At 46.7% G+C, this 24,351-nt stretch overlaps 9 protein-coding genes across 9 annotated transcripts; 5 read left to right on the top strand and 4 right to left on the bottom strand.

Annotated features, from left to right (window-relative positions):
* Window positions 1–631: 631 nt before the first annotated feature.
* DFL_008685 (uncharacterized protein) lies at window positions 632–3,617 on the top strand (the record flags this gene model as incomplete). The annotated part of the gene is made up of 4 exons (XM_067638451.1): window positions 632–787; window positions 854–1,225; window positions 1,286–2,299; window positions 2,373–3,617. 4 exons carry the CDS (start codon window positions 632–634, stop codon window positions 3,615–3,617), a joined length of 2,787 nt encoding a protein of 928 aa, XP_067486338.1.
* Window positions 3,618–4,388: 771 nt separating this feature from the next.
* On the bottom strand, window positions 4,389–6,266 carry DFL_008684 (uncharacterized protein; the record flags this gene model as incomplete). Its single annotated transcript, XM_067638450.1, has 8 exons — window positions 4,389–4,952; window positions 5,011–5,162; window positions 5,221–5,371; window positions 5,426–5,526; window positions 5,595–5,820; window positions 5,874–5,992; window positions 6,058–6,150; window positions 6,215–6,266. 8 exons carry the CDS (start codon window positions 6,264–6,266, stop codon window positions 4,389–4,391), a joined length of 1,458 nt encoding a protein of 485 aa, XP_067486337.1.
* Window positions 6,267–9,730: 3,464 nt separating this feature from the next.
* DFL_008683 (uncharacterized protein) lies at window positions 9,731–10,935 on the top strand (the record flags this gene model as incomplete). The annotated part of the gene is made up of 2 exons (XM_067638449.1): window positions 9,731–9,938; window positions 10,037–10,935. 2 exons carry the CDS (start codon window positions 9,731–9,733, stop codon window positions 10,933–10,935), a joined length of 1,107 nt encoding a protein of 368 aa, XP_067486336.1.
* A 372-nt stretch (window positions 10,936–11,307) lies between these two features.
* On the top strand, window positions 11,308–13,830 carry DFL_008682 (uncharacterized protein; the record flags this gene model as incomplete). Its single annotated transcript, XM_067638448.1, has 1 exon — window positions 11,308–13,830. One exon carries the CDS (start codon window positions 11,308–11,310, stop codon window positions 13,828–13,830), a length of 2,523 nt encoding a protein of 840 aa, XP_067486335.1.
* Window positions 13,831–15,018: 1,188 nt separating this feature from the next.
* Window positions 15,019–16,519, top strand: DFL_008681 (uncharacterized protein; the record flags this gene model as incomplete). Its single annotated transcript, XM_067638447.1, has 3 exons — window positions 15,019–15,384; window positions 15,462–15,512; window positions 15,572–16,519. The coding sequence occupies 3 exons, from the start codon at window positions 15,019–15,021 to the stop codon at window positions 16,517–16,519; spliced, it is 1,365 nt and encodes a 454-aa protein (XP_067486334.1).
* Window positions 16,520–16,862: 343 nt separating this feature from the next.
* DFL_008680 (uncharacterized protein) lies at window positions 16,863–17,561 on the bottom strand (the record flags this gene model as incomplete). The annotated part of the gene is made up of 1 exon (XM_067638446.1): window positions 16,863–17,561. The coding sequence occupies one exon, from the start codon at window positions 17,559–17,561 to the stop codon at window positions 16,863–16,865; it is 699 nt and encodes a 232-aa protein (XP_067486333.1).
* A 1,795-nt stretch (window positions 17,562–19,356) lies between these two features.
* DFL_008679 (40S ribosomal protein eS26) lies at window positions 19,357–19,819 on the bottom strand (the record flags this gene model as incomplete). The annotated part of the gene is made up of 3 exons (XM_067638444.1): window positions 19,357–19,465; window positions 19,540–19,687; window positions 19,798–19,819. 3 exons carry the CDS (start codon window positions 19,817–19,819, stop codon window positions 19,357–19,359), a joined length of 279 nt encoding a protein of 92 aa, XP_067486332.1.
* Window positions 19,820–19,853: 34 nt separating this feature from the next.
* On the bottom strand, window positions 19,854–20,518 carry DFL_008678 (uncharacterized protein; the record flags this gene model as incomplete). The annotated part of the gene is made up of 4 exons (XM_067638443.1): window positions 19,854–19,925; window positions 20,008–20,040; window positions 20,122–20,245; window positions 20,493–20,518. The coding sequence occupies 4 exons, from the start codon at window positions 20,516–20,518 to the stop codon at window positions 19,854–19,856; spliced, it is 255 nt and encodes an 84-aa protein (XP_067486331.1).
* Window positions 20,519–21,156: 638 nt separating this feature from the next.
* Window positions 21,157–23,053, top strand: DFL_008677 (uncharacterized protein; the record flags this gene model as incomplete). Its single annotated transcript, XM_067638442.1, has 3 exons — window positions 21,157–21,267; window positions 21,345–22,218; window positions 22,275–23,053. The coding sequence occupies 3 exons, from the start codon at window positions 21,157–21,159 to the stop codon at window positions 23,051–23,053; spliced, it is 1,764 nt and encodes a 587-aa protein (XP_067486330.1).
* Between the last annotated feature and the right edge of the window lie 1,298 nt (window positions 23,054–24,351).

Genomic DNA, 24,351 nt, shown 5'->3' with positions numbered 1-24,351 from the left:
CCTTTTCAAGTATCTTTCTCTGTTGGGAAAGAAAGGACCATTCCATCACGAGTTTCTGTCCTTTTTTGAGCTCTACATAGCGGTAGATTAGTGTACCATTAGTCTAGTCTCCTCGTTCCTATCAATGGAAGACCTGCCTACCTGTGTCAATCCTCTCGCTTGGGATTGACCTCCTGGATCTTCCACAATCCGACCTATCTTGCGCTGTGAATCCGTAGCCAATAGCCGTTGAAATATCTATACACCTAGGTCCCCTTGACTATGTAGTCGCAATCAAATTATATCGTACAATGAGGAATCTGCAGGCGAAGATACTCTTATCAACACATGACCTGTTGCCAGGCCCGGGTTAAGCGAGCGCGTGGCTTTGGACGCGACTGAGACCCAGGTTGTTGGGTCCCTTTCTGTCCTTGAAGCTTCACGACTCCTTTCCTTCGAAAAACCTCGAGATTTAGAATCAGCATCCCTCTCTAACGATACCGATTAAACTCCACCTCCCAATTTCTCTTTCCTTCAGCTTATCCTTCGAAATCAACACTCAAAAGTTCTCCTTCTTTCTTTCTTTGCTTTCTTTGCCAGCTTGCCCAAGTTCCTCGAGCTCGCGAGCTCACTGAAATTTTGGACAGAAATTATGGCTTCGCGGCCGGAACTCAAAGTCGACGATGAACATGGTTTCATCTCGACGTTTAATAGATTACCCGCCAAAGACAGCAATACAATCCGGGTTTTCGAACGTTCCGATTTCTACACCGTTCATGGCGAAGACGCTCAATTCGTAGCTCAACATGTTCGTTACACCACGCACCCCTGAATTTCAATACCTAAAACCATTGCTGACCTACGGACGATACAGGTCTACAAAACCAACTCCGTCCTAAAATCCCTCGGAGGCGGCAAAAGCACCCTCCAATCCTGTACCCTCTCCGTCACCGTCTTCCGCAATTTTCTCCGCGAAGCTCTCTTCCAACAAGGCAAGAAAATTGAAATCTGGGGGTCGCAAAAGGGGAGGAATAATTGGGAGATAGTCAAACAAGCTTCGCCGGGGAATTTACAAGATGTGGAAGAGGATATAGCCGGACAATTGGATTCCAGTCCCATCGTTCTTGCCGTGAAGGTTTCCGCGAAGGTGGAGCAGAGGGTTGTGGGTGTTGCTTTTGCGGATGCTAGCGTTAGGGAGTTGGGGGTTAGTGAGTTTGTGGATAATGATTTGTATTCGAATTTCGAGGTATGCTACTTCTTCCTTCTTCTATTTTTCCGAACGTTGGCTGATTTTTTGTCGGTGCAGTCTCTATTAATCCAACTAGGCGTCAAAGAATGCATCATCCAAACCAACGACTCCAAAAAGGATGTCGAAAACACAAAACTCCGCTCGATAATCGACCGCTGCGGCGTCGTCATCACCGACAAGAAATCCTCGGACTTCGCCGGCAAGGATGTCGAACAAGATCTTACCCGTCTCCTCAAGGACGACGTCGCAGTCGGATCTCTCCCACAAGCGGACCTCAAAGTAGCCATGGGTGCTGCTTCAGCCTTGATTAGATATCTAGGGCTGATGTCCGATCAACTGAATTTCGGACAGTATAGACTGTACCAACATGATCTGGCGGAGTATATGAAGCTCGATGCTTCGGCGCTGAAGGCGTTAAATTTGATGCCCGGACCGAGAGATGGGTCGAAGAATATGTCCGTCTATGGATTGTTGAATAAATGCAAGACGGCGGTGGGGACGAGGTTGCTAGCACAATGGTTGAAACAGCCGTTAATGTCGTTGGAGGAAATCGAGAAACGGCATGTGCTCGTCGAAGCCTTTGTCGAAGACACTGAATTGCGACAGACGATGCAAGAAGAACATTTGCGATCCGTACCGGATCTGTACCGTCTTGCGAAGAAGTTTCAAAGAAATATGGCGAATTTGGAGGATGTGGTTAGGGCTTACATGTTAGTTATCAAACTCCCCGGTTTCATTGGGACTTTGGAAGGGGTCATGGACGAGAAATACAAGGACCCCTTGGATGAAGTGTATACGAGAAAGTTGAAGGAGTTTCAAGTGCAGTTGGCAAAGTTGGAGGAGATGGTTGAGACGACGGTTGATTTGGAGGCGTTGGAGAATCATGAGTATATCATCAAACCGGAGTTTGATGATAGTTTGAGGACTATTAGGACGAAATTGGATGCTTTGCAGAGGGATTTGGGGAAGGAACATAGGAGTGTTAGTAATGATTTGGGACAGGAGATGGATAAAAAGTTGTTTTTGGAGAATCATAGGGTTCATGGGTGGTGTTTCCGGCTTACGAGAAACGTAAGACCCCTCCTACCTCTTACCCCCCCTTTCTATTCTGTTCTTTCGCTGGGATAACTAATGAGTTCTACAGGAAGCCGGCTCCATCCGTAACAACCGCCACTACAGAGAAATCTCAACCCAAAAGAACGGTGTCTACTTCACCACCGACAAACTCTCATCCCTCCGCCGCGACTTCGACCAATACACTCAAAACTACAACCGCACCCAAACCGGTCTCGTGCAAGAAGTCGTCAACGTCGCATCCTCTTACTGTCCCGTATTCGAAAACCTCGCCGCCGTCCTCGCACACCTCGACGTTATCGTCAGCTTTGCCCATGTCTCAGTCCACGCCCCGTCGCCCTACGTCCGTCCCACAATGCACCCTCGCGGAGAAGGTAACACGATTCTCAAGGAAGCTCGACATCCGTGTATGGAAATGCAGGATGATATTCAATTCATCACGAATGATGTCGAACTTGTTAGGGATTCTAGCGAGTTTCTGATTATCACGGGACCGAATATGGGTGGTAAATCGACGTATATCCGACAAATAGGGGTGATAGCTTTAATGGCACAGGCAGGATGTTTTGTGCCTTGTTCCGAAGCCGAACTCACGATATTCGATTGTATACTTGCCCGTGTAGGGGCGAGTGATAGTCAACTCAAGGGTGTCAGTACTTTTATGGCGGAAATGTTGGAGACAGCAACGATATTGAAGAGCGCGACTCGTGAGAGTTTGATTATTATCGATGAGTTGGGGAGGGGTACTAGTACTTACGATGGGTTCGGGCTGGCCTGGGCCATAAGCGAGTATATCGTAAAACAGATCAAATGTTTTGCAATGTTTGCTACGCATTTTCACGAATTAACGGCATTGGTGGAGGAATACCCCGCCGTCAAAAACTTACACGTTGTAGCTCACGTGGGGGATAAAGATGGTAACGACGGGGAGAGGAAAAGGGAAGTGACGTTGCTTTACAAAGTCTCCGAAGGGGTATGCGATCAAAGTTTTGGAATTCACGTGGCGGAATTGGTGAGGTTCCCGCAGAAGGTGGTGAATATGGCGAAAAGGAAGGCGGATGAGTTGGAGGATTTTAAGGGGAAACATGATAGGGATGCTATGAGCGATAGGTTTTCGAAGGAAGAGATCGCGGAGGGGAGTAGATTGTTGAAGGAGTTGTTGATCGAATGGAAGAAGAGGATCGAAGGTGGTAGTGGGGGGGAGAAGATGGAGGCGAAGGAGATGACGAAGGTCATGAAGGGGCTTGTGGAGGGGGAGTGGAAAGAACGGTTGGAGGGGAATGCGTGGGTTATGCAGAGCGTTAGGACTTTGTAGGGGGAGCGGTTTGATCGTTTTGGTCTGTATACGAGATCGTATCGTTTCTTTTGGTGGGTTATTTGTTTTTGTATAACAGATACTCATATTATCATTCCTGGCGCCGGTCGATTGGGGAGTAGAAGGCTGCGTCCCTCGATATGCACTTTGAGCAATGCTAAAAAAAAAATTTGTTAATCGAATCACTCGGGATTTTATCCGAGAGAACTATCGTGTAGTGATACTTGTGGCGAACCGGCGTCTGGGTACGAGGCTACGTAGCGGATACCTCTAATATGGTGAGAAGCTTTGCGAAAAAGAGATAAAAGGAATAGCATACATGCATGTGTACATTTGTAGCGCCAAATACCCCGTTATGCACAGTGCTTGGTGTAGAGCAAAACTCCCCATTGTAAGATATACAATTGCAAAAATTGCATTTTCCAATTGCGAAGCAGCAGTGCAAGCTATCAAGAACAAGAACGCCATCACCAAAAAGAAAAACTTAAAAAGAAGTTGTGCTCATAACGAACAACAGTACGACTGGTGATGGTAGCAAAGTGGGAGAAGAAACCATCAAATTTGCAAATTCGCTAAAAAAAAGTTTCGAGGACAAAAAAGAGACCCCGGCGGAGTTGTGGAAGTAGATACATGAAATGAAGGGTGGATCGGATGGGGAGGGAGGGAACGGTGGCTATCGGATAAAGTTTGCGGTAAAATCGCTATGTGTGAATGAAGGAACAAGTCCAATGTTCGAGATGGAATTGGGGGGTACGGTTAACAAGGTAGAAGCTAGGAATCGGTAGCCACTCCTACCTTAACCGCATGAACAGATCGAGCAGATGGGATTGGCGGCGGCGGTCCCCTTCTCCTCAAGCTACCATTCGCCAATGGTGAACTTTTCTTAGGCTCGCATTTAGGAGGCTCAATATGTACCTCGGGAGCCGGTGCCTTTTCCAACCCTCCCCAAACCCCCCGAACTCGACCCGGCGGAGGAGGTGGCGGCGCACCTCTTTCCTTCTTTTTAGACCCAGGTTTCGTCGGAGCTTTCTCTTTGACAGCGGCAACCTCTACCACTGACATGCTACTTCCAACATCATGCAAGCTCATTCCTAAATATTGCCTTGCAAGTTCATGGGCGTTTTCTTCTGTTGGTGAGTCGCTGAGCCAATCTACTTTGTTACAACGGGAGACCAAACGAAGGGTTGTCGGATCCGCGGGGGAGAAATGTTGGGACCGAACGTTGGATAATTGGTTGAGAAGTTTAATGATCTCCGCACGTTTGTAGTGAGGTGGGTGGCGGAGTTGAGTGTGCGAAAGGAGCGGGTGGAAGACTCGGAGATACATATGTCGGAGCTAGAATGTACGTTAAAGAAAGATATATCGGGTGAATGATTAGGGAGGAAGGCCTTACTGTATTCTCTTCCTCGGGTAGGTCGGCTAAGCTGCGTATAATGACATCGACGAGAACACATAAATCATTAGTGTAAAAGTACTCATACGTTCTGCTCGTTGTGAAGAGCAGGAATAAGAGCTTCAATATTAATAGTTGGGTCGGGGTCTCAGCTAAATAACTATGATTAGTATTCTGTTGCTATTCCATATAGACGGGTTACAAACATACTTTCTCGATTAAGTAGAAGAATAATGTTCTCTCCAAAAGTTTTGAAGTCCGGTCCGTTAAAAGAGAGGACTTTGACAACCCTGTTCGTGGGAGGTGGTGTGTCATCCCGTATCCCAAGCTCGGAGAGCATATATTGTTCATTTAGTACGAGCTATAATCGTCGTTAGAATCTCATTATCCCAAGAGAAACGACTTTTTTCTTTACCAAAACTTTGATGATAGCATAGTTATATGGATCGTCTGGGTCACCCTGGCCCTCTTCGACTTGCTCCAAGAGGTGTTTTATAAATTCATCTTGTAGAATTTCTAGCCCCCGTGGTTTTTGTTAGATCAAGGTCGCACTAAATGCTACCCGTAAAGTGTTGGATTCTTACCCAAATCTTGGTTTCTCAACTTTTGAATCCGACACATTTCGTAGAATACTTCCAGTAAAAGTTTGTGGAAACCAAAGTTCAATCTGGGGACATCTTTCCAAATCAGGTCGATAAGTCTCGCGAAGGCGTTCTGCTCCAACATGAGTTCGAATGTTTTCGGATTGTCGATTCCATCGTAGAGGAGAGTAGCCGTTATAACGTGAAGCCTTGCTGAGTTCGAAGGTTCCTAAAGCTTGTCAATATTAATTTGGAGGGAGAAGAAGACCAAGGAAAAGATACCTTCAAAAATCGTCCCACGAAGCGCCGCCGAACATATGTCTTATGCTCGTCAAATATCTTCGAATCGATAAGTCGAAATCCACACTTGACCATGTCATACTCGGATTGAAGATAATCATCTGATCATGTGACTTTGCTGTTAGTTGAAATTCGGGTTTCTTTGCAAAAGCGTCTCCCAACGGACCTCGATAAGTCGATATTAGTTGAAGATAGGATCGTAATTGTACGTCGATTTGGTGCTGAGTCGGGCATGGTGTATTAAGAATGACGTCCAGTTCTAGTTGAAGCAGGGGTAAGCCAGGATAACCATGGTGAAAGGTTTAAATTTGCGGATGTCGTACCATCCCAGAACTGCTGTTCCTCTAACTTGGTCTCTACTTCAGGTGTCTCCATAGTTGCCGTGTTGAAGGCATGAATCAAGGTCTCCTTGTGCCACTAACCAAGTCGTTATGATTTCGATAGCGATAGAGTAGCAAGAGATTTAACGGGAAGGGTCATAGTCCATTCAAGATAACGGGATAGTGCCAGCTGAGAGGGAAAGTCCGAGACCGCGGGCCGTCTGGTAAGGATAATTATGTCCTGGAATCCACGGGACAATATTAATATAATGCAGCAGCAGCCAGGCCAGAAATTATCACTAATTAGCGAATCGATGGCATGCATGCGACCAAGGAGTTTGGATGTCGGCTCCTTCTTCGCTGCGGTTTCGTGTTGATGCCTAAGTGGACCGGGTATATCCAGCAAGTGACTTTCATTCCAGACTGCGGCAAGCAGAAGAAGCGCAACGGCTTTTTAAAGATAACGACGATTGGAGATTTCGATCGTCGAAGGCTGCAGTGCAGTGCAGTGTAATGCGGTACAATGCAGGTCTCGAACTCCTCGAGCTCCTCGACGGTACCCGGGGGTTTGGCAGTCAGTCGTATGCGCAGTTCAATGCCCACTGCGCAGGGATCAACTGTCGCAGCTGCACAGCCAGACCAGACGATGGGAAGCCAGAGGCCAAAGTCGCCCACCGTGGTATGATATCCTCGATACCCTCGCCACGCCTCGCAGGTATCTTCCGAGTACAGTTTCCTGTCGGTGTCGCTGGCCGAGTACCAGCACTTTGCCTCGTGGGTACCTTTTTGGTGTGGATCTTGGCACCGATGACATGCGCCAGGCTCACCACCAGTTAAATTTAGATTTAGAAGACGACGGTTTTCTCCACGTGCCCGGCCTTTCTTCTCGTTTCCAGACTTTATCGGTAGGATTTTTCCGTTGATAGGGCTGAAGCTGCTCGTGTTATACCGATAACATGCAGTCTTAGCTTAGCACCGTTCAGCCTTTTATACGTACAGAGCACAGTAGGCATTGCTGCCTTCAAAAGATCGTGGTCGACGGCTACTTGTATACGTATCCGGTGACTATCCTAGCTTTTTTTTTTTATAAGTAACTTGAGGATCATTAGTCTTGGAGATCCTCTCCTAGTTAGCCTCTTCAGTATTACGAATATTGAAACAAGAAAATATCTATCTACCTATTGCCAAGTGCGAATTCTTGTTCGGAAACACCAAAATCATTGCAATCGTTCGAGTTCCTGCAGCATATACGTTCTTGCTCTGAATCACAATCCAACAGATTACAACACGTTTCTTATTGGAATCACACTCCTTGATATTTAAGAGACCAGACCTACGAGTATACAGCTCGGAAGCCGGTAGACACTGTCGACGAAGAACGCTACAAACTCATCAAGTTTATAATAATAATAATCTCCGCTCAGGGAAGTAGTTGGGTCAATATGAGTTTGAAAAAGAATTTCAGTAACGGGTCGAGAATGGGTATTATATTAATGATTAAGAAGAAAAATAGAAGGTAACGAATATCTACAAAGAGAATAAAAACAAGAACAAATAAAAAAGCAATAAGAAGAAGAGGTGGATCGTTGTTCCTACGGCACGTACATACTTCCACTGTGTTCCCTCTAGCGGGCGTCGCAAATGCTGACGGTATATGTAATAGCATCGTAGAGAGACGACGATAGTAACGGGGGGTGATGGTAAACCCGTCCACGGGGACACAGATGAGTGTGGGAGTGGTGATACTAATAGTTGTGATAGTAGTGATGAATGGGTGGTAGGGACCGAGTTATCTGTCCGCTTTGAATAAGTTGGGTCGATCCTTGCTAGGAACCAGCCTCGGGCGACAGCTCTGGATCTGGCCCAACCTGCCCGCTTTGGATAGGTTGGGCTGGCTTTGGCACAATTGGTTGGAACCCGACCTTAGAGGAGAGTTCTGGTCCCGGTTGTGGATGAAAGACGTGCTCACTAGGGTCGCGCTAGTGGTCGTTGTAAAGACGATGGCAGCAGGATAATTAAGGAACCCCGTGGGGCACCTAACCCGGTCCTCTGAGCCATTTACTTTCCGGTACGTTGTATCGCCTCGTTATATCCCATCTCTTTTGCCATCAGTAGGTAAGCGTCCGGATGGGATTTGAACCTATGACTTCATCTGGATAGGGCTTCATTGGCGGTATCTTTTGTCTCGTACCCAGACCTGGTCGCGGTATCTTACTATCTCGGCTATTCGAAGAGGTTGTTGAATGACCCGTACTCTTGCCCAGTGTTTCCGATATTGTGGATTTGAGAACCTCAGACAGCCCGATAACATTTGTGAGGATGCTGATAGTCCCATCTGGGAGCTCAGAATATAAGTACAGGAGGACTGTCCCATAATCTTTCTCTCGATGTGACTTGATGGGTTGGTGGCGCCATTTGAGATCGCTTCAGCGAGATCGAGCTTTGAGAGGCAGAGTATATATGGTATGGAAGGTGGCTTTGGTTTGGGGAAGAGATAGGTCTAGAGGAAGAAGAAGGAGGCCGAGACTGGTGTCAAATTGACAATAATATTGATCTAATATTACTACAAATAATGCAGCACTGTATTCAGATCCCTTCGATCGATCCACAAAGATAGGTATCGTACAGGTAAAATATGATCTTTTACTAATATGCATATAATGTGGAGTAGCCACTAAAAGTTCCTGTCTGAGTTCCAATTGTGTAATTTGGCTACAGCAAGTGATGTTCAGTTATTATAGCTAGCAAAACCTTATGAATTTTATATATTTATAGCTTGGAACTAGACTATATTTACAACTAATGCGTAGGTACTTGGTATATATCACTACTAGTAGTTTGTATATAACGAAGCAAGCATCTGAGGCGGACTACCTGGATAATATTATTTGCTTCGAAGGCTTATCATGAGATGGTTTTGTTGAATTCTTGGGAGGCTTTCAATTTCCATGGTATAAGATTACTAACAACAATACTGTATTTTATATATTCCGAGTAAAATATGATGCATAGGGTATTTTTTAATCCATTCCCGTTCCTATAGGTCCATATGAATAATCATGGCGAGATTAGTCTCAATTTCGAAGAGTTATATGGGCGGTGTCTAGTCCCAAGACTATAAGCTTGGACGTGTGACGTCAAATGGGCATGCATGTGTTGCACACGCACCGCCATCGGAAATATAAATACTTTCTACAGCAAAGCAAATGATGTAGTAAATCGGGGAGGAATTTTTAACACTATTTATAATTTAAATAGGTACTTACTCAAGTATCTAAGTACTTAAGCAGGTAGACAGGTTGAAGGTTGAGCAGGCTCAAAATTAGTTGGGTAAATCGCACGCTTTGCCCTTTGCCTATGCTGTGGGGTTTTAACATTGTGACCGAAAGAGGGGCTCGGTCACCAACCTTGACCTTCGCCTTATTTCTCCCAAATTTTGAACTCTCCCCAGAATCCAGCATCTACACCTCTCTAACCTAGCTCAGCCTCAATAGCATCAGATACACCCGTCTCGACCTAATGGCGATTCCGACTCGGTTCGCGACGCCGTCCATGGCTGCCCCGGCATCAAGTGCCGAAAAGGATAGAACGGTTCAACAGACCGATATGGACGCGCTAGTGTCGCGGTGCAGTGCGATTCAGACAGGCTATTTAACGGACCCATATGCAGAGATGTTTCTCGATGTTGCGACACCGAGGGATAGAAGATATCCTTTAATAAACCGAGGTGAATAAAGAGGTGAACATCTTGATGTGTTTGCTTTATGCATTAGCATTGTATTTGATGGGCAAGGGTGGCTGATTGTATCGTATCACCACCAAAAGGAACTTACATCAGAACAACAGCTATTGACCAAATTGTTGAAAGCTTTCTATCGCGACCCTTTCAGGGCAAGAAACAGATCATATCTCTCGGTGCAGGTTCGGATACAAGGTTCTTCCGACTAGCTGCGGACGAGTCTCTCCGCCTGCTCTATCACGAATTCGACTTTCCCCAGGTCACCAGTCGTAAGATCGCAGCAATTCAGAGACATAAGGAGCTTGCGGCAATAATATCGGAATTTGGTCAAGTTGGTTCTCCCGAAAATACCACCAGTGCGCCAGGGTTCCAAGTTGATACCAGAGCTGGATCTCTCCGTTCACCTTGTTACTACATACACCCAATCGACCTCAGAACACTAAAGCCTGGAGTCTCTCTTCCAGCTGGAATCGATTCTGCACTACCTACTCTGTTCATCTCGGAGTGTTGTTTGATATACTTGTCCCCCAACGAAGCGGATGATATCTTTCGGTGGATCACAAGCTCGTTCGGGCAAGCCTCGGAATCAACCTCAAATGGAGTAGGAATCGTTTTATACGAACCGATCGGGGGCGACGATTCTTTTGGCAAGGTCATGATCAGAAACCTATCACAAAGGGGCATTGTTCTAAGGACATTACAGCGATACTCAACATTAGAGAGACAAAGGGAGCGAATGAAGGTTCTAGGGTTTAACACCGGTATGGGAGCCTGCGATGTCAACTTTATCCACGACGAATGGATAGACTCGAAAGAGAAAGAGCGTATCGATAGATTGGAACTTCTCGACGAGCGTGAAGAGTGGGTTCTGTTGGCGAAGCATTACTGCATTGCCTGGGGATGGGTAGAACGGCATGCTGCGTCTGGCCCTGTCGATAACTTGCCGTTTCAAAATTGGTCCCGGTTCCCTCTCCAGCGATTCTAAAGCGGGTAGGCCAGCTTCTCTTTTTTAAACCCCCACTCAATGGATTCCGACTACTTTTCGAAGCTCCATTCACTCCATATTTTCCCTTTAATTTTCCATTCCAGACATAAATTCTTCATTTTATTCTTGAATTCAATGTACTGCAGATGCTGACTAAGTCAGCACATGGTGGGGTGCTTGCGTTGTGTGGCTTATCGATATACTTTTTCGCACAAACTTGTTCCTGAGGCGCTGTTTCACTCAAAACTTTTTTCTTCTCTTTAACCTTCAGCTGTCGAAATTTGAGAGCTACACTACGCTTCAACAATTATTTACCAACAATATACGGCATTTGATCCTAGGAAACTAATATACCCCTCATTGCGCCTCCAGATGAGAGCAGCCGCACGCCTCAGGGCGATTGTAACCGACAGAGGGCTGCTCGGTAGACACTCCTTTCAGGCGGCCGTCGCCCCAATTGTTCCATGCCAACGGAGACCACAAAATTATTATACCGCTGCCGACGAGATAAAAACTACCAATGCCTCGACAATACCCGTTAGTACCGATGCCTCGACAATACCCGTTAGTGTTGAAACCCCTAAACGTCGCGGAAGGCCTAGGAAGACCCCGGAGGAAAATGCTTTAGTGCGGCTGGAGAAGGAAAGGAAAAAGGCTGCTGAAAGAGAAGCTGCGATCAAAGCAGCGGAATTCCCGATGTCTGAAAACTTCAAAGAAGAATATGAGAAGCTTTACGAAGAACCAACGGTTTTTATGAAACCCATGAGAAGGCCACCTGGGCGTCCTCGTATAAGACCTCTTGTGCCCGAAAAGGAAAAAGTTCCCAAGGTGGTTAAAAGACGGGGCGTCGGGAGGCCAAAGAAAAGAGGGCGGAGGTTTGGAAGCAAGAACAGGCCCAAAGAAATCGGGCCTGAAGCGCCTAAAGTCCCGAAACCTTTTGGCAGGCCTAAGCTTATTGGGCCCAAGTATCCCACTACCGCCCAGAAGGTCAAGATGGCATATTGCGCAGGTGTTCCTCTGTCGGAGCTTGTATTCGGGATCCCCAAACATGAGATCGAGACAGGCGTTCCTGAAGTTGATGACTTTTTTGACGAACCAGAATACGGAGACTCAGAACCCGGACGGCCGAAAAAATATGGCCCGGAACTACCTAGCAAGATCATAATAGACCAAGGAGTCGAAAAGAAGGTTTACCTGAGACCCGGTAGAGCCAAGTTGTTCTTTAGTGAGGAAGAGAGGGAAGATAAGGAACTCAGACAGGCGCGGGAAGAACTGGTGAAAGAAGCGAGGCGTCAAAGACGACTGGACATTGCTGAGTATGGAATAAGTAAAGATGGGAAGAAGCAAAAAAGGAAGACGCCGCTCCAGGAAGAAATCGTCGTCAAACTGGTCAAGAAGCAGCTTAACCGACCAACCGGCCCCAAGGCGTACGAAATTAGTGAACTTACTCGCGTTGCGAGAGAATTCCTTGCAAATCGAAAAATGGAGATGGAGGAGGCGGAAGGGGATCGGGAATGGGAGTATCTACTGGACGATGAAGGGCAGCCCATAGTGCCAAAGAAGACCCGTGGAGGAAATACCCGGCACAGAGAAGCGTTATCTAAAGAAAAACGAAAAAAAAATAAATGGGATGGAACCACAAAAATGACTGAATCTGGAGAAGAGAAATGGAGATTAGCAAGCCCGAAGAAAATACAAGACTCCGCTCCCACAGTTGCAGCTCTGATAGAATCAGGAATACCGCAACCTAGACCACCAACAGAAAAATCCCTTGTCATCGGCGAAAAAAAATGTGCGGACGTATTCGAGAGATTTGATTTTTCGGAATACGAGGGATGCGAAGTTCTTGATTTCAATCCTGGATATGGGCTGTTTTCTCGGGAGCTTAACAAAGCTATAAAGCCATCGAAACATATCCTGCTCGAACATGAGCCGGATTTTGTCCCTTTCCTTCAACGCACCTGTACAGATCGTTCATTTGAAATCATCCAAAAAGACTTCTACAACTGGAAAACATTCGACGACCTCGTCAATGATCGAAAGATAAACCCAGCGAAAGTTCCGTTTGAAAAGGGGGTAAACAAGACCCTTCTCATCACAGGCATGCTTCACAAAGAAGTTAAAGGTGACCGGTTCATGGCCCAGATCCTCGACGCTATAGCACAGAAAACTTGGGTCTTTAGGTATGGCCGGATTAAATTCCTGCTCTGGGTTGACGAGGAAATGGTAGCCCGGTATCTTCCGAGGACTTTCGGCAGGAGGAACCGTGCAGCAGTCATGGTCGAAGCCTTTACAGATCTCCGGGAGCTCGCGTCTCCACCGCCGTTCTATACCTGGGCAGATCATCGGTTCTTCTTCAGAATGGACGTCTGGAACCGACCGGACCACACTCCAAACAAGCAAGACGCTGCAACAGGTGTCAAATATGCTAAACAGCTCACATTTATCTCCATGCCCCGAGATCCACCGCCAGTTGTTTTTGAGCCTGAGGAGTTTTGGCCACCGTTGCGGTGGGCCCAAACCACCCTTCTAGACTTCACACCAAAACTCACATTACCATATTTGAGAGGAGATGTACCGGACTCCGAGCCTTGGAAGTTCTTCAACCTTTTTCTCACATCATCATTCTTGTCTCGCAATACCCCGATGCGGAATGTGCTATCCAAGGTCGGAGAAGGTGCCGAGCAGATGTTAGAGACTGAAGAATCATTAAAGAAGTTCCCGGATCTCGCCGACAAACCTGGCGTACACGTATCAGTCGAAGAGCTGGTAGCACTCGCGCAAGCGTATGAATTCTGGCCGTGGAGAAATGAAGACCCGTTCCTCGGTACGGATATGAGACTCAGTCGTCCTGGTATGTTAGAAGAACTTGAGGACGCTCAGATCTTGATCTGATTGTTTAGCATTTACTCTCTTTTCATTGTATATATTCCCTCGGGCTTTATTCGGTTCTTTGTATAATAGATTTCATGTAACTTGTGAATTTTAGCGCTCGGAATTTGTTTAGATATATACTATTCCACATGTCAGTCATTCTCCTGGTCTCCAGTCGCTTTCCTAGTTCGTCGAGTTGAGATATCGAGAGGCCCAACACAATTACTTTCCAAAATACAACATATATTGAACATCCTCGAAACTTCATTCTCTAACGTGGCCAAAAAAAACCAAGAAACATGTCTCATAACCGGCATTAATATTTAAGTACCTCGACGTATAAAAGAATTCTATTGCCTAAAGTATTTCATAGACCCCTCAAGCAAATCGCAAGCCCTGGCGTTATGATAGCATGACGAATCTCTCTCATTACAGGCCCCACACCTTGAAAATATCCGGGCCGACGGCCGTCTCAACCCCCTGCACATCCTCCACACCTTGCAAAAAAGCTTGTATAAACGTTTTTCATTCTTCCAGAATATTAGCGATAAATTTCGCGAATGTGTAGGGAACATGGGTGTGGATTCTTTTTCCGGTAACTTGTTTCGAGCTGGTGGAGGCCGGAGGACCCTCGTCATATACCCTTAACTAGCTCTGAATGTACACCCCTGTATCTCTATATCTTGTGTTACATATGAGCCTGTTACATCTTTTCTCAGTATACTGCGTAGCTACATTTTGTACCTGCCAAGATTCTTAGTGATCAGGGCGGCGTTCATGTATCCGAAGGCAGGGAGGGCTTGGTAAAAGCTGGGTAAAGCATTGGCATCCCCGGATTTTTTGCTTTATATATCCGGACTTTGGGGGCCTCCTTGACCGAATATGGTAGTTTTGTGCCGTCTTTTCCAGAGGGTTCATGCTTTGTCTCCTGCGCGGGTGGAGTGACGGTACGACACATGATGCTACTCATCTTGCATTTTTGCGAGGTGGCCAGAGTATCTTCCTTTTGACCTTTTGAAAGATTTTTAAACTCCTGCAGGCATATGTAGAATTTTTTTAGTGAGCTATTGAGGGTTCACACCACTTTCTTCTCTTCCCTCAAGGGATTTCCGAGTATTTTATATATAAAAGTGCCCAAAGACATCTTCCTGGGTGGTTCTTTTCTTTTTTTTCTTCCCACCCTCCTTCATAATGGGAAGATATACCAGAATGGGAGGACTAGGCCGCCGTCCTTTCTTCCTGCGAGTCGCCTTCGCAGAGGCCCTCCTCGCAGCCGTGGGGCTTATGGCAGTTCTCAAATACCTTTTCAACACAGACGGTACATCTATATTATCCGGCCTCTTCAGATATCGAAATGCCGACGATAGTCCCAGTTATCCCACTTTAGAAATCAATGGAAGGAGGGTGAAGAGCTGGGCCGAACGGTCATTGTTTTTGACGGAGAAGCAGTGTAGGAAGGAGTTCCCGTTGTTGTATGGACCTATTGAGGAGGCGGTGGGGAGGGGGGAGTTTGATTTTCATAGAGGGCCGGATGATTATACTGCGTTTGTTACGGCGAGGATAAAGGGGAATCGGGTATGATATTATATATATATCGATCATGTCAGTCATGAAAGAAAGCTAATGGTATCTTCTTTTTGTGGGTATGAAAGTTATATGTCATCAGCAGTAGTAATACGACGAATAACAACGTCAATGTGATGGTATGCATTCCTCCCGCAAGGCCGTTCTAAGATATAATTGTTAATACAATTATCTCTAGCACCGCTCCGCCGCTCTCCACCAAATCAACAAAGCCCTCGTAACTTCCTCAGAACCCCTCCCAGACACCGTCTTCTCCTTCACCCCGATCGACTACCCCAAAAACAACAGTTGGGTCTACTCCAAATGGTACGACCACACCGAAATCCTAAACTACTGGCCAGTTCCCCACTTCGGCCACTGGTCCTGGCCCGTCGAATACGTCGGACCATTAACCGAAGTCCTCTCCCAAGTCTCCAAAATCGAAGGTACCCTCCCCTTCGAAGAAAAAATCGACAAACTCTTCTGGAGGGGGACGACATACTTCAACCCTATTCAGAACTCAAATCTTCGCGGGAATCTATTAGGCGTCACTGAAGGAAAGGATTGGGCGGATATAGGACAATTGAAATGGACGACTTTGGAAAAGGCACAGAATATTATGCAGATCCCCGAGATTTGTAGGTATAAGTATATCGCTTATACTGAAGGTATTACATACTCCGGGCGTCTTCCGTTTCACATGCTTTGCGAAAGCGTGATCATTACACCGCCGATAAATTATTTGATGCATTCGAGTCATTTGATAAAGCCATTGTTTGCTTGGACATTGGGATTTCAGAGTACAAAGATGATGGATGATTGGGGAATGAAGAGAATGAGGAAAGCCTGGCCAAAGGATTATAAACCAGAAGAGGCGAATGCCATATTTGTGTCACCGGATTGGAGTGATCTAGAAGAGACGATAATGTGGCTAAGAGATAATCCAAAAATCGCAAAGGGTATTGCAGGAAGGCAGAAAGAGTTGTTCGTGGAAAAAGGGTACTTATCAGAGAGCGCAGAGATGTGCTATTGGAGGGAGCTGATTAGAGGGTGGAATAAAGTTGCAATGCCTGTAGGGAGTGGGTGGGGCGAGCTTGGGATCCCATGGGAGACGTTCGCTTTAACGGGGAAGACGAATTGGAAGTAGACTGTAAATATCTCAACCACCCGAAGACGCACTACCTCGATGTACATAAAACTTTGGTTAACGACGCGACGTTTGTAATTTGTATTGACCTTGGTGTGTTTGGAACTGCTAGATTAGCAAGTTGATGGAAACAATTACTTTCGAAACCTGTGTTTTTTTTTGTTAGGAATAAGCCTAACTTCCACGATCCGCTGATAATATGTAAAATTTGGGCACGATGCTAGAATATAAAGCCAGCAGCATAATGGAAGAAACGAATCTCAGGATCTTGGATCGGTCTGGGATAGTAGCTGTCGTGACCCCGAAAAGGAAATAAAAAGAGACAATCTCATAGCACCCTAGTTTACCCAGGGAGCTCATTGCTTAGAGCCTTTTTGAATTTGTCAACATCATTTAAGAAACGAGCAAGGCTATGGGCCTCTTCGGTTGTCCCGAAGTATACCAAAATTTGGTCCGGGCCATTGTCGCCCTTGGCTGCCTGCGCGGCCGCAATCTCTTGTAATTCATCGCGAAGCCGTGTGACCAAGTCCCCGATGCTATCGAGAACTTTTCTCATATCGTGTGGGTTCTTGAAGGCCAAAAAGTTTCTTCCTTGATCGTTTGGTTTGCCACATGAGATATTGCCAAGAGCAGAGAGTAGATATAATGTGAGCTCGGAGGACATTAGGTGCCAATGTTCTGGCAGACGCAGAAAGGTTTTGTGGACTTGGTGTGGCGGAAGCGTGACGAAAATTGTAGCTGGGTTCGTCGACGTCATTTTCTGGATCTTGTGGAGAACGCTCTGGTAGTAAACATTGATGCGCAAGTGATCCACGATGCTCTGCTGTCCGCAGCTGACCTTGTATCTGTGGGAATCCATATGCTGAATCAATCCACTCAGAACCGAGAATGGGAGCCCGCAGCTAGCCCTACAGCAGCGGAAGGGGTTCGTTTTTTGAATATCCTCGTAGTTCAAAAAGCACCCGAGTGACTTGCGATTATCGGATGGGAGAAGTATCTCTGCTTCCGAGTATGTCGCGAAGGTGTAGTTTACGTCTAGCATGTTTATCATGCTAGGGCAACTGCCCGCTTCCAAGTGACTGATCAACGACGCTGGGAGCGAAAACTTCCTAGAGCAGCCAGGGCAGTGTGTGCGAGGTGGTTTCTTTAGTTCGCGGGGGTCGATTTTCTGTTTGTTCGTGTTTAAGGCAGTTGGACCAGAGGGAGGGTCAAAAGCCGGTCGACACACTGTCTGCAAATAGTTACGGGACTATTCATCGAAAAGATTAGGGATCGTTCGAAGGTCACTCAAGAAAATGACCATTGGGCTTTAAACTTGCCGGTTTGGTACCCATGCCGTCCTCTTTTTCGATTTCGACCCCTTTATAAACCTGGGGCTCGAAAAGTGTTTCCTGTTCGGATCCATTCGATGGTTGCATGTTTTGAGTAAATTTCGAACGAAAAGTTTGACGACGGCAGTGTGGGCTGAATTCAAAATGGACGTCATGGCACTCTCGGTAGCACCAAACCTTGCAGACTGGGCATTCGCGGTGACACCCGGTTTCCCTCCAATGCTTTAGGAGGCCGCCTCCACTTCCAGCATCGAATGCACATCGTGGGCAACGGGACGAGAGGTCAAGATGGGTAGACATATGCTGTCGAGTTTTCTCCGGGCCTTCAAATGATTTTTGGCAAAGGTCGCACCACGAGTCATAGCAACGGGTTGCGAAGTGGTCTCGTGCTCTGTCGGGAGCGAAGAATTCCAGTTTGCGACTAGCACAAGCAGACCATCTAGAATACCAAACAGTTAGCTGCAACGACAATTTACGCGTTTTGGATAGTGATGGACTAACGGTTGGGGCGAGTGAAGTCTTTTGGAAGCCATTCTGTGAAGCATTTGCTGGTGTCTAAGAAACTAGGGGGCAATCAATCTCTAGTTGAAGTAATTGAGGGATTATGAGATGTAAATTGGTTGATGCCACAAGGTTGGAGATTGGATGAGGGTGAAAGGGAATAAGGTCGAAGAGGATTGATTATAAGTTTATATACACACGAAAGGATAAGGCAGGAAAGGGAATACGAACGAGGAGCGGGATGGAAGGGATGAGGAGCGGATTATGGGGATGATGAAGACGGCGAGGTTGACGGAAAGGTGATTAGAATATCTTATAGGCACACTTGCAAAGCCATTTGGTGTTGTTTCAGCCACTGCACGCATCCGCCACATCAAAATACCACACATCTCCAGCCTCATATCGATACCTTAGCGTGGCTAGCAAATTGCTGGTATGGACCATCAATCAAACAAACGTGGAATAACGCAACAAATAATCTGGAGGTGCTCGATTTAGTTAATAAACAAGACTAGGTAAATATAGATTGATTTGGCCAAATAGATAGTTGGATACCGTAGATACCCTGAGCCTTTACAATTCTCGAAATATTCGAAATGAAGACTCCGAATTCTGTCCGTCCTCTGCCGTCATTCATTACAACAATACGGTCAAAAAGTCTGGTGGTTTCATCGAATGTCTAATTCTTCAGACTATAATGACATGGATGAATGAAAACTCCCGGTCAGGAATGTCTTCGGAGAAAAAAAAAGTATCGTAATTATAACGCAATGAAAAGGAAAACCCTAGCGTAAAAACAGAATGCCCCGTATACACAAAAAGAATAGGAATATTCTTATGAAGAACTAGCGGTAGGAGTAGTTGTTTGGATGAGGAGGCGAGTTAAAAAAGGAGGAAGTATCCTTCGATACGGAATTCAAAGGAACTTTGGTAGCGGTGATCCATAATGTATATTCAGGATTATGGAGACTATTAGAAAACAAGTACTGAACGGAAGGAGCACGCTTAGGCAGTCTTAGCGGCGCCCTGGGTAGGTGTCAGCTTCTTGCCGTCCTTGTTGTATCGTACTCTCGGTGGTGGAGCACGGTTGCGACGTCCTTCTCTCGATCGAACACTATCCAGCGAAATAACCAGTTAGCCAACTTTCCTCGCATCTGTGGGTTCTATCGTGTGAGGATTCCATCATACCGAACGATCTTTCCGTGGATAGCGCAGCTGACGCAATATTGGAGCTTGAGGTACATCTTTGGGATGTTGTATCCGGCAGGGTTGTTGTTGCTGCCGTAGGCGTATCCGGACGATGGGTCGGAGAAGACGGAGGCCTCCATGATATCACCTATTCCATATTAAATTAGCACGTCTCGATTTCCCAGAGAATCCTCGGTAGCCTTCAGGAAGCTCCAGAATTCAATTGACATGGCTGTTAAAATGGAGAGTTCGACGTACGGATGGCAGCAGATTCAACCATGTTTCGGATGGTGAATCTCTTGATGGCCTTGTCCTTAGGAGTACATCTTGAGCAGTTGGAGCAACGGATTGGGTTGACGTGACCACGTCCGTTCTTGTTGCGACCGCTATATAATAAAACCACCAGTCAGAAATCGTCCCTTTTCTAGATGTTGATGATATCCTTCGTCCGGCTGAGTTTCGACATACTTGGCTGCACGCTTCTTGACCATTTTGACTAATCTGCAGATGCCTTCTGTTAACCCTTCTGTTGCAAATGTTGTCGGAAGAGAGGGATTGTCGGAATACGGAATTTGGCTGTACCTGGATGATTATCGAGTGTCGAAATCGGGGGGTGAGGGAGATAGTTCGTGAGTGTCGGCGACGATATCGGTGATGCTTGTCGAGCTTGCTGGGTGGTATCTTGAAGATTTGGGAGACAGCCCGTCTGGGCCAGCGAATTATTTTTTTGTGGGCAACACTCTCGCTTATTTTACTCAAACGGGTACAGGCACATAGGGCTCAACACCACAACACATCAGGAGGCTATCTAAGCGCGACAAACGCCGAATGATGTGTTGAGGTGTCGTTGTCGACAAGGCTGCACGTCGTACACCTCGGTTCTGAGCCGTCAGCTAAGAGCCGGCGCGGAGCGGGGTAAAAGGACGATATGCTGCTATAAGTGACCACGTTACTCGATCATCTGCGTGGCCACGGCCATGGCCAGCCGGCGAGCCAGCCATTCAGCCAGCCAGAAGAGATGGCCTGCACGTTGATATCATGCGGATGAGCTCTTGGGAGACTTCGCGATGGCATCGATGGTTCCTAACCGTTCTGTGCGCGCCACCTTTGCATGTAATCTAAAACAGAAATTTTAATTTGACATGACCTCATTGAAATTTTTTTTAGAAAAAAACTTTGAAAGATGCCTTCCGAATAGTTCCTAAGATTTTTAAGCTTCCCGAGCGGACAAAGGGACATCGGCGGCTGCGAACGTTGGGACCAGAACTATCATGCCAGTTTCACGATATCGGAATCATTATCACGAGCCCTTCCTGCAGGCACTCGTCTAATTAGTGTAATAGAACCTTCTATTACTCAATAAAGCCATTCATTTTAATATTAGTTCCGATACTAAGAGAAATAAGAAAAATCAAAAACGCTAACAGCTGGCGAATCGTCACCCCCGATTTGGGATTGAGTGGTTTAAGATTGGGAGCTCCAAACTGCACCCAAGCCGCCCCGCCAAAACTTTCTTGCATATTTTCTTTAGATCCCTCCCTTCTCCCTATCTCCTTTGCATCATCAACACCATCATTTTCAAATACCATCACATTTGCGACTACCACAGCTGCAAAGATGTCTACCACCGGCCGTCGAGGTTCTCACCGGACCACATCCGCTCAGGGGCACCATGATGCTGGCTCCAGCGTTACCGATAGCAGACGACGACAGATCAAACGAGATGAGGTATGCATGCATCTAATCGCCATATTCAAGCTTGTGAGACAATCGGCGGCAGCTAACCCGGAATCACTTCTTATAAGGCAATTCGACGGAAGATGGAGCAGGACTTGGGGAAGAAGAAGCAGCAGTCCAGTGCTAGATCCCGAGGAAGTCGCAAAGCCACACCCGGCACTGTCATGGCCCTCAAACCAGGCCAGGCATTGCAAATCAAACCCCATGTCACAGTCGCCGAAGCTGCCCAGATGATGGCAGCTAAGCGCGAAGACTGTGTTCTCGTTACCGACGACGACGATAGAATTGCTGGTATCTTCACCGCCAAAGATCTTGCTTTCAGGGTCGTTGGCGGCGCAATCGACGCCCGAGATGTCGCTGTTTCTGATATCATGACCAAAAACCCCCTATGCGCTCGAACGGACACCTCGGCTACCGATGCTTTGGATCTTATGGTTAGAAAGGGATTCAGGCACTTGCCCGTTATGGACGAAAATCAGGATATCAGCGGTGTTTTGGATATCACAAAATGCTTCTACGAGGCAATGGAGAAGCTTGAGAGGTCCTACTCAATGTCTCGTAAACTTTACGATGCATTGGAGGGCGTCCAGGAGCTCGGCGGAGCTCAACCTACCCAAATAATTCAGTACGTTGAGGCTTTGCGCTCAAAGATGGCAGGCCCAACTCTCGAGACCGTCCTCAGCGGCATCCCCCCTACTACCGTAAACGTCAGAACAAGCGTCAGGGAGGCAGCTGCTCTGATGAAAGAGAACCACACCACGGCTGTTCTTGTTCAGGATCAAGGAAATATTACTGGTATTTTCACTAGCAAGGACGTTGTGCTTCGTGTCATTGCCCCAGGTCTTGACCCTGCAACTTGCAGTGTCGTCCGTGTGATGACTCCCCACCCAGATTTTGCTTCGATGGATTTGAGCATCCAAGCTGCTCTCCGAAAGATGCATGGTACGACCCCGACTTGAGAATCCTCTCTCATTTCTTGAAACTAATTGCGTACTTAGACGGGCATTACTTGAATCTTCCTGTCATGAACGAGGCCGGTGAAATCGTTGGTATGGTGGATGTCCTGAAGCTCACCTATGCGACATTGGAGCAAATCAACACCATGCACACGCCAGATAACGAGGGTCCGGCCTGGAACAAGTTTTGGTTGTCGATGGATAACGACTCCGAATCAGTGGTGTCCGATAGTGTCTCCCACCACATGTCGATGCTGGGGTCTGAATCGCCAAGCATGCTAAGGCATCCACAATACGAGCGGCCTGGAACTTCACACTCCCACTCCGTTCTACCCAATGATTCTGCATCCCACGCCGGAGATGATTCTCCGCCGCATTCTCAGGTCATGCTTACCCCCTCACAAATGCCATCACTCTCGGAGAATCCATTTACATTCAAGTTCAAGGCACCATCCGGTCGGGTTCACAGATTTGCTGTTACCCCTTCGGCTGGGTTTGCTGGCCTGGTAAACACGGTCACTATGAAGCTGGGCGGTGAAGTTTCTCAAGTTGGCGGCCCGACCACCGTAACAGAGGACGGCCAGCTTGATAAGCAGGGATTCGCGATATCCTACCTTGACGATGAGATGGACCCCGTCTCGATTACCACAGATCATGATCTCACTCACGCCATCAGCCTGGCCCGCCGGCAAGGCAAGGACAAGGTCGACATCTACGTCCACGATGCAGACCATCCTCCAAATATTGAAATTCCTCTGCCCCCACCCCACCTCCAGCTCCAGTTGATACCGAGAAGCTCGAGGCCGCCGAAGAGGCTCTGAGACTCCAGAGACAAGCCGAACTTCTTAGTGAAAAACAACATATTCCCGGAGTCCCTAACGATTTGCTGCTTCCGGGAGCTGTTGCCACTCTAGCTGTTGCGATTATTATTGTTTTTGTTTTTAGCAGGTCTGGCAGTCGCTGACTAACCGTCCTTGCGAGATGATATATTTATTTTCCTTTTTGATATCCGATACACTAACCTAGGTTTCGGTCCCTGGAATCTTCCAAGCGTCATTGCAGAGATTGTCGTAGCAAGCTAGCGATGAAGCCGCCTACGCAGGCTTGCCGCCTTTTTCTTTGTTTTTCTGGTACATACTATGAAATTATTTGTGATTTTTATAATGACCCAACTCCTACTCACATTACTCTCCTTCGTCGTTAATTTCCGGCTGGATTCCTTTGTGGTTGCTTGTTAAAGAATTAGCGGATGTAATATCACCAAGAAATGTATTTTTGATCCATATTTTTCGAAATATCATTTGGGATAGACGCTTTTATTACTATAATATTGTCGTATGCTCCACTTCTGCCTGCAAAGCTTGTGGTAGTTTCCTAGCCAGGGGTTTGTGTGGCCGTGCTTTCCAAGTTTGGCGCCGGGTCTCACGTGCAGTTCGATTAGGTCTTCCGTGGTGGGTCAGGCTATGTATCAGTACCCCGCTGCCAGCATCGATCCCACAAACTTTGATGTATACGCACAGGTCATGTATCGGCGACTTGAGGGGCACAGTTCCTGGCTGAATCGATTCCCCAAAAAAATTAAAAACAAGGGCAGCTTCGCGCAAGAGTCGTTATCCGAATATTTTGAATTTACGTTTCTACTCTACGATTCTTATAATGTGAACAGTGTTCGTAAATGTAGTGGCATCATCGGAAAGCCGTTGGATTACGGTTTTAAAATCCGGCCAGTGCAGTTACTCGCCCAGCGAGTGGAGTGAGGATGGGTCGCAGCGAAGCCAACGAATACGATCTGGATTGGAAGTACCCCTGGCCGACATGCAGGACAGCTTCACGACTCCGCAAATAGCAGTAGAGTAAAGTATACTATCATACAGCTTGCAACCGATGGTAAAAGTCCCGTCGAAAAAATAATGTTAGGCAACTTGCAGTTATATCTTTTTTGTCTTTGATAAATTTCTAGTTCTTTCGCCAATGCAATGCAAAGGAAAAAACCCTCTCCGTTCAGCTCAATTATTATTATGGTGGGAGGATTAATATTGATATCGAACACACCTTCCTGCCTTCAACCATCCCAGCTCCTCCTCCTCCATCGTTTGAGCTAGCTGTCCTAGCCCCCAGG

Source organism: Arthrobotrys flagrans (genome assembly GCF_004000055.1).
Source record: "Arthrobotrys flagrans strain CBS H-5679 chromosome Unknown unitig_1, whole genome shotgun sequence".
Lineage (NCBI taxonomy): Eukaryota > Fungi > Ascomycota > Orbiliomycetes > Orbiliales > Orbiliaceae > Arthrobotrys > Arthrobotrys flagrans.
This window is presented reverse-complemented; position numbering and strand designations above follow the sequence as displayed.